The sequence below is a fragment of the Neodiprion fabricii genome, chromosome 1 (assembly GCF_021155785.1).
Source record: "Neodiprion fabricii isolate iyNeoFabr1 chromosome 1, iyNeoFabr1.1, whole genome shotgun sequence".
In the NCBI taxonomy this organism is placed as follows: domain Eukaryota; kingdom Metazoa; phylum Arthropoda; class Insecta; order Hymenoptera; family Diprionidae; genus Neodiprion; species Neodiprion fabricii.
This window is the reverse complement of record NC_060239.1, coordinates 37,919,804-37,934,918: the sequence shown is the minus strand read 5'-3', so window position 1 is coordinate 37,934,918 and position 15,115 is coordinate 37,919,804. Positions and strand designations below refer to the sequence as shown.

The 15,115-nt window shown below is 39.5% G+C and overlaps 2 protein-coding genes and 1 long non-coding RNA gene across 4 annotated transcripts in view; all 3 read left to right on the top strand.

Moving 5' to 3' along the window:
* The window catches only part of LOC124187228 (protein grainyhead), a 74,520-nt gene extending 67,866 nt beyond the window's left edge, over positions 1–6,654 (top strand). Inside the window, exon 14 of one of the 2 annotated variants that reach the window (XM_046579629.1) lies at positions 659–6,654. In XM_046579629.1, the coding sequence (XP_046435585.1) occupies positions 659–959 (301 nt within the window). In that variant the 3' untranslated portion in view covers positions 960–6,654. The remainder of the gene's footprint in view (positions 1–658) is intronic. The other variant, XM_046579637.1, reaches the window with a different exon arrangement.
* A 2,794-nt stretch (positions 6,655–9,448) lies between these two features.
* Positions 9,449–10,084, top strand: LOC124187317. The gene is made up of 3 exons (XR_006871862.1): positions 9,449–9,498; positions 9,722–9,818; positions 9,911–10,084. It is a non-coding gene; the product is annotated as an uncharacterized LOC124187317 (long non-coding RNA).
* A 1,897-nt stretch (positions 10,085–11,981) lies between these two features.
* Positions 11,982–15,112, top strand: LOC124187239 (proclotting enzyme-like). The gene is made up of 6 exons (XM_046579645.1): positions 11,982–12,272; positions 12,770–13,092; positions 13,377–13,849; positions 13,946–14,220; positions 14,419–14,564; positions 14,660–15,112. Exons 1-6 carry the CDS (start codon positions 12,161–12,163, stop codon positions 14,810–14,812), a joined length of 1,482 nt encoding a protein of 493 aa, XP_046435601.1. The 5' UTR covers positions 11,982–12,160; the 3' UTR covers positions 14,813–15,112.
* The last annotated feature ends 3 nt before the right edge of the window (positions 15,113–15,115 follow it).

Sequence of the window (15,115 nt, the reverse complement as noted above, 5' to 3'; positions counted from 1 at the left end):
ACGTGCTAATTTTCTCCACTTCAGTGCACATTTTTAACGTAATTTTCATATTTTTGCAGATGTATTCGGAAAAAAAAAACAGAAAAGCATTAAGTCTGGAAGCGATCATACGGACTCTAATAAGAATTTATAAACACAGTCCGAGTATGCGTGTTGAATCTCATAACACATAATCATTGCATCTGAAAGTTCAATTATTATACTACTTATCATTGAGATCCAAGATATTGACACGACTAAATAACAGGGTGCCACAAAAAACAATCGGCTGATTTTTTTAGAAACAATATTAAACGATAATCAAGACGCGAAAATCTTAGAGCAAATTGTTACGCTATTATCTGACATTCAGTTGCCTCAGATTGAACAATTGAATGAAAAACCGCGTTCACAATTAACTACAACTAAATCCCAATATCGTGTATCTAAATTTTGACCATCGAGATCTTCAAAACTTTCGCCTTATTCACTTCTCGACAACCGACTTAAAATTTATATTCACGATAGGGTTTTGTCGATATTATTATTATTATTATTATTATTATTATTATTATTATTACAATTATTATTATTATTTTACCGAGCAAATTTCAGGTGCGAACACAAAGTCCAGGTGATCCGAACCAACGTTTCTCATTCGATGTTTCTCCTGTTTCAGAATTACGGCGAAAATTGACGACGACATGGTGCGATATTACGTCGACGAAGATCTTTTCCTACTCGAGGTTAGTCACACCTCGGTATCGAGTAACTCCGACCCGAATTCCGAGCACGATCCCTCGTCGCCTGGCGACATCAGGAACGGAGCTGGGGCCGGATATGACGTCACTCTCATCGAGCTTTCGACCCCAGCGGTTCAGCCGTCGGTTCCGGTCTCAGTTCCGGGGTCGTTGTCGCCCCACCCCCACTCCCAGCATCAGCACCAACATGGACACCCTCACGAGAGCAACAATACGTGAGCTAGGAACGAGGATCGCCGAGTCAAAAGTTCGAGCTTGGTAGTCGGGTGAGGAGAAGAAGGAGGGAAACGATCGGATAGAGGTACAGAATCGAGTAATGATTCGTAATTATACCGGAACAATCTCTTGAAACTTGTAAATTCAACCGCGCATGCGCGAGTTTTATCGGCTCTTCGCGCAGGCTGGCCATCCCCGAGTTTTCAGCTGTCCACCTCTTTCTGGCGGCAATGTGGTTCGTACGAATTTTCGAGGTTAGAATCTCAAGTAATTAAGGCAGCGACTCGGAAAAGTTTGGGAAGCATTTGTTGTTGGGTCGGAAAGCTCATTCTTCAAAGAACGGTCGGTATTTAATGCTTTATAATCTTTGAAAATTCTAACGTACACATTTTGCGTACGTTGGCACGCCTGCATCGCGGACAAAAATATCGCTTCCGGAAGATTTTGCCGACCAATGAGATTGAATTACTTGGCGCACGCGCGGTTGATTTTCAACTTTCAAGAGATTTTCCCGGTGTGCGTATATGTAGGCTCGCAAGGAAAGTGTCTGGTCTTCGGATCACGGATCGACCGAAACTTCTAGAACAGTTACTTCGGCTCAAAATACGAAGCTTCCGATGTGTAATTTTGTCAAATCGCTCCGTTTACGATGTAGATCAGGTCGTCGAAGATTCGCAGTTTAATGAAAATTGATATCGAAGGCAAAAACACGCTTCTTATCTTGTTAGGTCAGGAAATCAACCACAGAAATTCTGGGAAAATCAATGATCCAGAGACAGGATACACTCCGTGTTAGTTTTATCACGTTATCGTTATGTTTGGGTGATTGTGGCAGTAGAATCGAAGTGACCGTTGCTCGTGTGCACTTTAAGTGAGAACGAGCCTATCCCACCATCTTCTTTTTTTGTTTTTTCTATTATTGTACTGTATACGTAAAGTAACTGCACTGTCTTCCGCTCTCTCGTTATAATCGGATAATTTTCCCGAGAACTCATTATGTACCTATAACAATCGCGTCGATATCACACGATTCTTCATCGTTGTAAATACTTTCATGCTATGTGTTACACCTACCATACATTATTTCGTTATGTCTACTCTATACATCTTATATAAACTCCGAGTATAATTTTCTCCGTTAAGTCACAATTCATTCGCCCAATTTAAATCGTCAAACTATAAAGTGGCCGTTGGTCGTTTTGACAACCATATTCAATACTACTCCGATGTTCTTAACAATTACTTAGGCGCTATAATATTGTTCTCATTATTTCGTAAAATTTTTTTATGGATGTAGAGTAAAAATTCCCAACAGCGGACATCTTCGGGATTAGAAATATTGTCCGTTATTGAGGAGTGGCCGCTATTCAGAACAACATTAACGTGTAAATTGTGCTTCAGAAGATTTTTAGACTGTCCGTTGTAAAAAGGGATCCTTTGTTGAGAGGTGTCCGTTAAGAAAAGTTTCACTGTATTCGCGACACATTATCAACCAAAAGTGAGTCTCGTCGAAAATATTGAATACTTTATGACATGATAGAAATCGGGAAAAAATCAACCACGGTCAAAGACGATAAGAAAATTAAATTTGAATAAAAACAGTACCCAAAAGTTATCAATAAATTGTTTAAACAAAACATTGCTTAAAAAATCCGCAGGGAATGTTTTTTTTTGTCATGTGAAATTCGTTGATTTTTTTGAATACACGTGAATTGTTAAAAATTTTCTTATTATTTTGAAATTTCGAAAGGAGAGATGTAACGCAATGAGATTTGATTTCGGCTTAGCGAACCCACATACATCGTTTCAAAACATGTTTTCTATTCATCGTTGAGCCTTTGTACATGTACAGAGTCAGCTGTGCTCTTCAACATAAATAAATCAAATCCAGTCAAGTAAATCGCAAAAAAATAATTGGCAACCACTAAGCGAACGACAGCTCATGTTTCAGCGAAGATTTCACTATTTTCCGAATGTTTGTTCATTACAAACGAGGTCGAGTCAGATTCCACGAAAAGTTCGAAAGCTTTGACCCACTATTCGATATGACTTAGCTGAATATCGGTACTGCGGGATTGTTTGGAAATTGGTAAAAGATCTGCTATTTCAGCGTCAAAATTATTCAATATGGCCGCCGAGATAGCCGGCAAAGCCATTATAATGAGTAAGCACTTGTTTACCTTACCTGCGTGATTCACTCTTTTCATCTTTCGGCGGCGCCAAGCTCTCAAAATTATTGTAATAATTTAAAAGTAATAATAAAAGAAGGAATAAAAAAAACCGGAATATCGTACGTTCGTGACGCGATGTGTGAATCAGCTTTAGAGATCCACGTGTACATCAACGCTAAAGTTTATAAATTTTTACTCGTAACGCAAAGGTAGATTTACAATACACGGGCATCTTCACCAATCATAAATTTTAACAATGCCGATTACGCAATCAAAGATAAATTAACAAGAGCCAATCTTTGTCCGCCTGTCGTTTTTGTTTTCCCCATTAAACCTTATAACCGATTGTTAACGTTAATTTAGAAGCAAATAAAACATTTTAGACAACTGAAAGAACTCGTCCATTAATCTGGCGTGATTCGTTCGTGGACGGCATGCCACGTTACTATAGAATAGCAGACATTGAACTGATAAAAAACAATCAACAATTGAGTGTAAAGTCTACGTGTGATTGGTTCTAATTACCGGTATAAGCTCGTTTCTGTTTTTATGTAGATACGGTTGGCTGTTCAAAGTTAATCTATAACAGTCGAATAAAAACTTGATTTGCTTACGAAAAAAAGAAAAAAAAAAAACAAAAAAGAACAATGTACGGGTAACAGTTTGTGGATAGCAGAGAAGTTGTGTTATCGCAAAAAAAATAGACACTTATAGAGTCAGAATGAAAATGAGAAAATACGTAGCTTCTTTCTTTTCCGTGACCTTTTTTTTTGACGGCCGTTTCCTTTCTCACCTTTTTTTTTTCTCTTTTACATAATTATACACATAGGTATATATACTATGTTATGATTGTTTTTTTTTTTTTTGTTTTTTTTAATTGTACATCGTGGTCCATTACATATTATTATCGAAGATGGATATGCCACATTTATACATGTATAGGGTTATAAAATGATCGTGCGAAGGACCAGCGATAGTTTATAAGAGAAGTTTACTAATGTAGATCGTATAATAATATAATAGTGATCATATTATATAAACGCAAAGTATAAAGTATGTTAGGAAAAATGGCATATGATGCTAGATGTTGAAAATTCTTATATCGATATTAATTAATATAGTGGGAAGGCCATATATGCAGCGATCATGAGAATATATAGTATATACATATATTTTTTTTTTTTCTTTATATATGAATAGTGGTTAATGGTTATCGATTGATTAATTATATCTATTCCCGGTTATATATATATAAGTACAGACCAAGGCACGGCTTTAAGCCCGGATTCTCTTGTTATTACGAAATCTGCGTAAATTTAAACATAATAATTATACGTTATTAGTATGAATATATATTCATACTATATTATATATTTGAATATTTACCTGCAGAATACCTAGGTTGTATTAGATTTTAAATCAGATACGATTAATAGGATACATTATAATAATACGTTACGTTACTATATATAGTATATATAACGTATATGTTGTTCATAATATATTTGTCATTCAAGAACGATTATCCCATGATTATTATTATTATTATTATTATTACTATTATAATTATCTTTATTATTATGCCATTTATACACTTCTTATGACATACGTTAATCACGCACGTTATACAAACAAACATCGTATTATACCCCCCACATACATCAAAGCAACGATCAAAATACGCTTGTAAAATCAATATGTTATGTTATTATTACTTTTCTGTAAACATTATTATTTTTGTTAAATTTATTACAAGAACATATATGTTATCATCATTATCGTAATTACTATAATAATAATAATTATTATTATATATATTTCCGTAAAATTACTTGAATCAGATGATCATTATTTTTATTATTACCGTTGTCAATAACATTCATACGCATGATATAAATTAATTTTATTCCAACGATATAACATTGCTAGAACTTCGTAGTATGTGTATTATTATTACTATTATTATTGTAGTTCGTAAAATTTTATCAATTATCATTATTAATCGAGTAATTGCAGAAATACTTTGAGGATTTCAACCGATACGTTAATTATACATCTTACATAGATGTATAAAAAACTTGATTGCAGGTTTATAACCGATATAACAGATCTGGGGTTAATGCGGAAATTGAACAGACATCCGACCATGACATATAATTATTGTAAAGAAAACACTGTTCGTAATTAAACATACATATAGCTGTATACGAACGGGGAACAAAGTGAAAAAGAGACGAAAGAAATAGAATAAGAAAATAAATATGACGTTAGAAAAGAAAGCTAAAGTTGACAACGTTGTGTAAAGGAAAATCAAAGTATGTATACGGGGATTCTTATTATTCTTATCGTTATTTTTATCATTAATAGTATTCCTTTTTTTTCGTTTTTTTACGCACCTCAGCACATTAGCATCCAGCCAGCCGTTTTGACTTGCCGTAATATATTATTATATGCTTGTACGCGTACCGTCACGTATAAAATACGCGGCATTGCATTTTGTATTAAAATTGAAATGGTGAATCTCAATTCCGATGAAAAAATTGTGGAAACTCTTACAGGGTTCTACTTGTTAGGTTTTTTTTGTGTTTTTTTTTTTTTTGTTTTTTTTTTTCTCTCGTTTCATTTCCGGCGTAGTTAATAATTTCTATAAATACCTGTACGTGATTAATATGTACCGTTAACAGGTACATAAATATATTAAATAGTTGCGACAGACTGAGTCGATTTGGAAAAATGAATTCCTCGTGATTGCATTGCAGCATGCAAACCGAAGAATTGATATACGTACATTACACCCGTATATATTACGAGATAAATATATACACATATATTCATACATATATATATATATATTATAATAATAATATAAAGTTGACATATGTATATATGAATAGATATATATACATATACACACTTGTAATACATGTGTTTGATTGTCGCGCGACATCTTGCCATCGTGAGATTGTGCCAGAGGTGATATTACACGTTATAATTACTATTATTATAATTAATATTAATATCATCTTTCGTTCTTTTTGTTCTTTTTTTTTTTATTCTCTTTCGCTCATGCAAAAACAAACAGAAAAAACATTTTTAAAAACAATACATATTATATGTTAGTATGTTTTACAAAATACCATTATTATTATTATTATTATTATTATTATTATTATTATTATTATTATCATTGTTATTTGACACATTATTTGTTATGTTAAAATAAGCCTATCTGACCTTATAAACATATATACTATATATATACCTATGTATGTATATATTATATATTCCAATTAAAGTTTGATCGATCATTTACAATTACCATATGCATATAATATACATATAGAAACATATAAGATATGTTACGTCGATGCGAATATATCGCTTCAATAATACACACAATGCCTAATGGAAAATATGTATAAAAATCGAACGATACATATTTACATGAGATATAAGACGTGTAAGACTTTCGTGAAATTTGCGACCCAGCCGGGAATTTCCTAACCAACGTTGTTTGTTGTGCAAAAGAACCGCAGGAAGCATGCATGAGTAATGAGTACGGTAATGATTTATGAAATTTTCACCAGGAATTCTCGCGGCAAATTACACTTATATATGCTAGCTATATACAAGCCGGTATTATCATTGCCTACTATATATATACCTACCTATCTGCTTGCGCCACGGGTTAATATCGAATTTAATTAACAATGTGCTGTATGATGTCGGTCCCGAAATGGTTTGATTTGTTCGATATTGATCCGCAATTTCGAAGGACGTGAAAATCAAGATAGACATACTTAACCGCGGATATATCTGGACATTCTTTTTCTTTTACCGTTATTTAAAGCCTGTTAAAATTGTACCGCAAAATCTCTCAGGGGGTGGTCGAATCGTCCTCAGTCTTTGAGTAGATTATATCGGGTTTCGTATACGTAATAAGATTCTTTGTCTCCTGCTCCAGTTGACGATAATTTTTGATTAATTTTATTATAGTGATGATTATTATTATTTTCATTTTCGTCCAATTAATTACAGACGGATTAACGAATAACGAAGCACAGTCGTTTAGGAGTTTGAATGCGTAAATATGTTTTGTTTGAATTGCGAGAGGCCAAGTTGTGCCAGATGACGATTTAAAGATGCCACAAATATTAATAGGTAATGTTAAGGGGAGAGCGAAGAATGTTTTTGTATCATGAATATTATTGTTGATTGGTTTGTTTCTATGCAAATAAGTACCTGAAATAATCGCTTTATTGATAAGTAAGCAAGGATAGGTAGGCACAATGTTAATAGGTATTAAGTGATATTGATACTATGTAATATACATGAAGAAAATATCTATACAATAATATTATGTACCTACCTACATCATGTCTATTCGTTATACTTGATATTCATACATACGCGCATTATAAAATGGTAACAGCAGTCACAGTTTACACGAGTGGACGAAGATTTTCAAATACCCTGACAGTTGCCATACTCTCCCAAGTTTGAGCACCAGAAAATATTGCGTCGAGGTGCAGAAAAAAAATTAACTTTTTGACTATCTGATTACTGAACTGATAACTTTCAAAATTCACTTTGATTTCTATGATCAAATAGAATGGAGAACTTCAACGAAGTATCGTCGGAAGTGATGGCGCCTGGTTGATGGCGACCCGCATTACGGCCAGCCATCGATAGTTGCCTGCAAATGGGACTTGCAGAATAATTAAGGTATTATTTCACTTTACAAACAATTGGAGAAATCGCACTTGTGTGTTGGAATATTGAACAAAAAAATTGGTGAACAATATCTAATATATTATCGTTGCAACGACAATATCGCTCGGCGTCATTTTAAAAATACAAATGATGCCGAACGATAATTTAGGAGTTAGAATGTTGATTCAAATATTGATAAAATCAGATTTAGGCGAACAACAATTCGCTTATTTTTTACCGTTTTGTTACCTAACTAATATAAAAATCACCGTTTAAATATGAATTTAGGACCAAATTTGCCAATCTTTACGATAATTGGGATCGGTTTTAGCCCGTGTTGATTAAACGAGCCACAGTTAGTCATATTAGCCCTCGAGACTAGAAACGCACCGCACATATAACGTCTAATACGAATCGCAACTATTTGTACTAAGATAATAAAAATTTTGCAGCGGAAATACCAGCGAGACGTTTAGATATGCGGTGCGAATATGAGTAATATAGCCAGTCTTTGCAGGCTATATTCTGTTTGTGAAAAGAAAAAAAAGAAAAAAAGATATGGACAGAAACTACGAGAGGTGAAAAACCGATACGGTATCTGGGGACCATTAATATATGCGAATATGAAAGCAGAGTTCAGTTTCTTGGTGTAGAGGTATGAGAAGGATGTGAAAACTAATTGGCTTGGCGGTACAAGATTTGACTTATGAGCAAACATCTACAATAAGCGGATCATGGGTACCGGGAATCGAAATAGGAATAGCAAAACACGATCCGGTCAAATCAGACCTGAGCGTATCTTTGTGGGCATCCGATTCCGTGGAGTTTGAGAATAGCCTTATGAATATATATTCAAAGTGCTACTTACTATAGCACGCAATCTTAAGGAGCGCTCACACCGTATCCTCTGATTTGAATAAAGGGATCATTCATACGAATGAAAGGATCTTATTCGTAGTAAATAAACGAACGCAATATAAAACGGGTTGCGAGTCCAGAAATTATCAGTTTTATTTGTGTATGAATGTTTTAGACAACGCAACTTGAAGCTCTAACAGTATACGTGTATATCCACTTGTACGCGTCACTGTAATAATAACGAATATTTATTTCTTTCACGTACCTTATATAATGGACATCAATTATCTCCGGAACGTTAATCAAACACAACTACCGAACGGAACTTTAAAAAGGCATTAACGTTGCCGTCACCCGACTAGGGCTCAAAAGTACCGCCGTATAACTTCTTTCAAATCATTAACAGATCGGCAGTCTGTTATATGTATAGCAGAACGGGAAGTCCCGATTTACGGGAGGAAACTTCCTTGGTCTCTTTGATCTTGCTGGAGGAATCGATTATTACCGGTTGGCGAATGACGCAGCGGTTGACCGCAAAGAAAATTATGCTTATCCCTACTTGACACAAATTATCAATTTGGCGAATATCCTTTCACCGCGATCGTACGTACCATAAAACTAGAATAGCAAATATCGCGAGCTTAGCGATTCCCAGAAGTATAATCGAGAATGGGCAGCTCTCCAACAAAACTGCACGATCGCCGTCGTGCGCCTTCCACTTCGCAGTCGATTTCTATCTGCTAGTCGTAATATCGAATGCAGTCGGCGTAGAACTTGGGAACCACGATTCTTCGATCAGAGTGAGTAATCCGGAGCTGCTTGCGTACCCTGAGGTGCATAGTGAACAGCCCAAGCGGACGTGTGGGTTCATGGCGCGTTCAAAGACGAAAACACGTACGAAGACGGGCGTGTGTGGTTGGTCAAATGGCGGGCTCACGTACCCAGTGGGTGTTGCGACCTTGAGGGGGCCGATGGCCCGATCGTAATTTCTAGTTTTGTACTTTAATGTCGTCCACGTTTCAGAGGCTCGTGACACTTCGAGGATCGACACGCCCGCCATTGTGGAGGGGTTCTGCAAATTGCAATGAAATTGGGTTCTTCAGTCCGTTGATCGAGTATTGTGAGAATATCAGGATAAGATCGTCCATTTTTCACGCAACTTTGACACGCTACAAACGATTAAATTACAGGCAATCCTGATCTCCCTTGCAGTTTGTCATCGGCTACGTTTGCTTTACGTGCGGGTTACCCCATGAGACTAGATATATAATAAAGAAGATTGCAATTTCTGAATAGAATGTTTGATGCCAAGCCCGCAGCTTTTACATTCTCTGCTGACATTTTATGGCGCTTTGAGCGAGATTAAGGGCCGTGGTTGTTTCGTTCTCCGGGCAAGTTTTATCTTACCGTTAAATTGCTTGACTTCAGCCGCTAGTTTAGAGTAGCGAATGAAATATTTTAATGAAGAATAAAGTTTATACCTAATAAGTATGAGACAACCTTCCCAAAGAGGTAATCAAATTAATCGAACTATGGTTTTTTATAGGACCGGGATCTTCTGAAAACGTGAGGGTCGTGTTGCCGAAGTGGCTTGACCATTAGATGTCAAATGTACGAGCATGGCTGAAGCGCTGCCTGATCGGTTAGAAGTTTGTGAAGCAAGTTGGTCATGTACGATATCTTAGACGCTGTGGAATTTGCAAATCCGTAAATTTATCTTTCATATTTACCAGCGTAATTAAAAGCCAAAAATAATAGATAGATAACACTTTTTTCCCGTCACGTTACTCGTTCATTTTCCAGACTTGAAATACCAGAGATTTCGTAAGCTTATTCAAAATACATTGCGTCCCGGGTCAACGTCACCTTGCTCCGATTTGCATTTGCGTCGTAATGAATGTAGCGTGTCAGCTACATTGGGTATGATGATGGTCACGGCATAGTGCTAACGGATTCTTTTCACTCACGGGAATGCTTTGCTTTGTAACTGTAGGACATACTGATAGGTTCAATAATGATATTGGTTCACATAAGATTACACCGTAACAGGTAAAGATAATATATGAAAGGCTCTAAGAGCATAACGGAGCTCGACATTGTTCGTCATATCTCAACCTCGGGCCATGGCGTGGGATGCGAAGTTTTAATGGATTCGCAATTTCGCCCAGTTATAGTGTCACTCGCGTCTGCTCGAGTTATCGGATTAACTCCGGTTCGAACGGTACTCTGAAAGCCGAGTGAACCTTGTGTATACCTCTTTGTTATTTTCGACGCTGAACGATCCGAAGATCGATCCGCTGGAGATTACGACTATAACTCGCCGATCGTGCAAGCTTGCCGTAAAGTATTCCAGAGCACTCGGATACTTTTTTTCCCAAGCACATAACTTGTAAATAATGAAAGAAAAACATCGGCCGATCTTTAGACCGGTGCCCAAGGGGTCAACGAACCAAATCAAATCCCAAGTGGATGCAGTAAGGGCAAGCGACTTCCTTCGGCCGAGACCGCGGAATTCAATTTCGGACCTACTCGCTTTCACCGAATAATTTTCGGCGCCCTCAAGTCCGGTTTGACGAGTTGCACCGTAGTCTTGTTTCCCAATCCCTTCCAAGACGTTCGCAAGGTTCGCAACACCTGTGCACCTAAAGGCGAATAACCCTCGCACGTTTGACCTTTGCATGGCGACCAGTTGCAGCGAGACCTTCGGAAAAGCCCTCGCGGGCAAGATTTTATAATTACAGTTGACAGGGTCAAGTTCAGGTTTCTGTAAGGACTGTACACAGGGTATAGGGAGTCTCGGACTCGAGGTGAACGCCATCGACTGGCTAGACGAACCTGCAGGCTATTACCGTGCCTGCACCCTTCGTGCGATCCAGTTCGCAGCTACAAAGGCTAATTGGTTGCACCATCCACCGGGTTGAGACCCGCCTAGCAATGCCGGCGTACAAGTTCATGGCCGCTTCAAGGACAACCGATCACTCTTCTCCTTTATGCTAAAGACAAAACGCATTCCGTTACGGCGTCACTGATGGCCGGCTGCCAAAAGTTAAATTGACACAATAATTCTTCGGCGCCATCCGATTTGCATATCATGCACTTAGCTGACGAATCTCTGTCTAATCCCCAAAGATCGATCGCTGGGATAAAGAATCGCGACACGGCAAAGATATTATGGGAGTGAACTCTACGTGGGTCGGGGAGCCAGTTGCGGCCCGGGGGCCCCGTCCTCTCGGGACCAAGAGGAGGGCGCGCCCGTTATAAGCTCGAGACACGGGTGGTTCCTCAGCTTAGTGACGATCCGTGCGGCACCCGGACCCTAATTCGTATCGTGCTCCTCTGTTGTTACTGTGCTACCAAAGAATTCGTAGGTGACAAATCACGCCTCCCGGTTCCGCATCAGTGTCAGGAACACCGCATTTCAGCCGACGTCTAAGAGGCGGGCGACGATCTGATACCGCAAACATGCGCCAGCGTAGACTGAAATTCTCACTGGCCACTGCGGGGTGTCTTTTTTTCGCACTCCTTTGTCACGCAGATACCGATTATCTCGAGGATGACTCCGTCGTCGTTGAAGGTAAGTGCGATTTACTTGCTCATAGCAAAGTTCGCTGAACGCCGCCATTCCTATTTATCTATGCAACGTGCGTACAAACAGCTCGCGGAATTTGCTGTTAACGACTTTATACGGCGTCGAGCCACGATCGACGATTAACAAAGACTATCTTCGAAGATCTTTCGCTGTTTTGATTGATTGTTATTCCTTGTCCGTGTACTCGGAGGCAAAAATAACACCATGAGTACATCATCGATCGAATGTTCGACGGTTACAACGCCGAATGCCACAAACATTCGTATACGAGAGTCAATCGGGTATCTAGTGGTTTGAACAACCACGTGCGGAGATGTTTATTTCCGTCGATTCAGCGTTAAGTCACTCGGCACAAACCGCAAAGAAGGTGCTGCGCAGTTATCTATCCTTCCGAACACCGTAGGAGTGATTGTGAGATCACTTTGAGGTTCTCGACACTGCCCACTATCAACCAAGCCGTTTTTATTTCCTTTCCTGAGCAGCTGCTCAAGACGGAGACTTGCACACTCGATTGAGCCGTGCGCTGCCCTGGGAGCGCGATGCTGGACCCGGTTCCTACAGCGGAGCCCCTTGCCTAACTTCGAAGGGTGAAGTTGGTCGGTGTACGACGTTTAGAGAGTGTTATCCGTACTTCAAGGTCCCCGACCTAACTGCATTCGACGGTTGGATCCTTGGCGTTTACGAGACATGTAACTACGTGGATCCCGATGGCCGCATGGCGTTCGGTGTTTGCTGCTCGAATCCACCAGTCATACCCATCATTCCACCCGACGCCGGAAATGTCCCCGTCGTTGAAGAGACACAGGTAGGTTACAACGTACGATCATCACACGTTCGCCTCTAGGTCACGGGCACAGAGCATTCCGACACGTTCGTTTTTGCGACGGTGCACCCGGATGGAGTCCGTACACGAACACCGTGTCCGTATTGTTAAACATTAAGAGAGAGTGTTTCGTGTTTCACTTGATTAACAGGCCATGCGGTACGGATCATAAGGTACCGTTTATGGTATTGTGCGCAGTTTGCAAATCGTGTCTCAGGATGTCATAATGCAGTCGGAATACTATTACACTCGCTTTTCAATTCCAGGTTGGTTCTGCAGATTCGGAAAAGGAGAAACCACGTCCCCCCATAGCCTCGTGGCCACCACCGATTCCGACCCATCCACCAGATCACACGATTCCACCTCTTCCGACTCATCCGCCATCGCCAGGATTCCCTGCAGTCACTACTCCAAGGCCGCCAATCACGACGACCAAAAGACCCGGCGCCACAACGTGGCCAACCAAGAGACCATCCTGGTGGCCCACCACACCAGTCGCACCCGTTAAACCACCCTCGTCACCGGCCACAGTTCCTCCAACTCCAGGAGGCGGCGGAGTTCAAGCGTATTGCGGATCCAAGAATGGAAATCAGGACCAGGAACGAATAGTTGGAGGGCACAGCGCGGACGTCGGCGAATGGCCGTGGATAGCTGCTCTTTTCAACATGAACAGACAGTTCTGCGGTGGATCCCTGATCGACGAGTCGCACATTCTGTCCGCCGCCCACTGCGTCGCACAGTAAGTAATTCACTTCTTGATCAGAGTGTAATCCCGAAACGGTAACTCGTTACGTGACAGCAACCTTCATACGGATGATCCGATGATCATTTTCAGAATGAGCTCATGGGACGTTGCTGGATTGACGGTTCGGCTTGGTGATCACAATATAAAAACGAACAACGAGGTGCGCCACGTCGAGAGACGGGTACGTCGCATCGTTCGGCATCGAGGATTCGACTCGCGAACCCTTTATAACGACGTCGCAATTCTTACCCTCGATAAACCCGTAGCTTTCACCGAGCAAATACGACCCGTCTGTTTACCCTCTGGGTCACAGTTGTACTCTGGAAAAACTGCCACCGTAATTGGCTGGGGCTCGTTGCGAGAAAGTGAGTTGGATAGCAATTTCTTAACACCTCATTGCTCATGTTCATGTAGGTATTCATAAAGCATGTAAAAGTTGTGTATGAATATCTTTGACGAATGATCGGGTTGTGCCGGAGTCCGCCTTTCTTAGCATTTCCGTGAGCGTCACTAATCGACAAATATTCCCCACTCTCTACATAATTTCTTAACAATGCAAACAGGTGGTCCTCAGCCAGCTGTTCTTCAGGAAGTCGCTATCCCTGTATGGACTAACTCAGAGTGCAGATCGAAGTATGGGGCAGCAGCACCGGGCGGTATTATCGAAAGTTTCCTGTGCGCAGGAAAAGCTGCAATGGATTCATGCTCCGTGAGTACATTATCACAGATACAAAATCTTTGTTACTTTTTGTGCTGCTTCATTTGTGCGAAAATATGATAATTGTTCGATTCTCACTTGCACAGGGTGACAGTGGCGGTCCTCTCATGATCAACGATGGCAGATGGACCCAAGTTGGTATAGTTAGCTGGGGAATCGGGTGCGGCAAGGGTCAATACCCAGGAGTTTATACTAGAGTAACTCACTTCCTACCCTGGATTCAAAAGAATCTTAAGTAAGCCAGCAGCATATAAAAAATTTATTCCCTGGATTGACGGTGGGGTGGGAGCTTTATCAAAACTAAATACACACACGGTATATCTCGTAGCGAAATATGGAAGCGAATATAATTTTTTTTTTCAATGACAATTCCGTGCTTCGTAAGCGTGTATATACGTAATAGGTATACAGCTCAATTTCATCGCCAAGGCATAACAGTCGTGAAAAAAGGCTAATTTTGTAAGTCGTAATAAAATACTTTTATATCATTATGCATATCTACGTACATAAAGAAAATAAAATAAAATTGTACATCCCGACTG

Excerpts from the sequence above, each read along its gene's own strand:
- LOC124187239 (XM_046579645.1), top strand. The coding sequence starts at position 12,161 with ATGCGCCAGCGTAGACTGAAATTCTCACTGGCCACTGCGGGGTGTCTT. Across the intron at positions 13,850-13,945 it reads GCCGCCCACTGCGTCGCACA|AATGAGCTCATGGGACGTTG; the intron begins GTAAGTAATTCA and ends GATCATTTTCAG. Across the intron at positions 14,221-14,418 it reads CTGGGGCTCGTTGCGAGAAA|GTGGTCCTCAGCCAGCTGTT; the intron begins GTGAGTTGGATA and ends CAATGCAAACAG.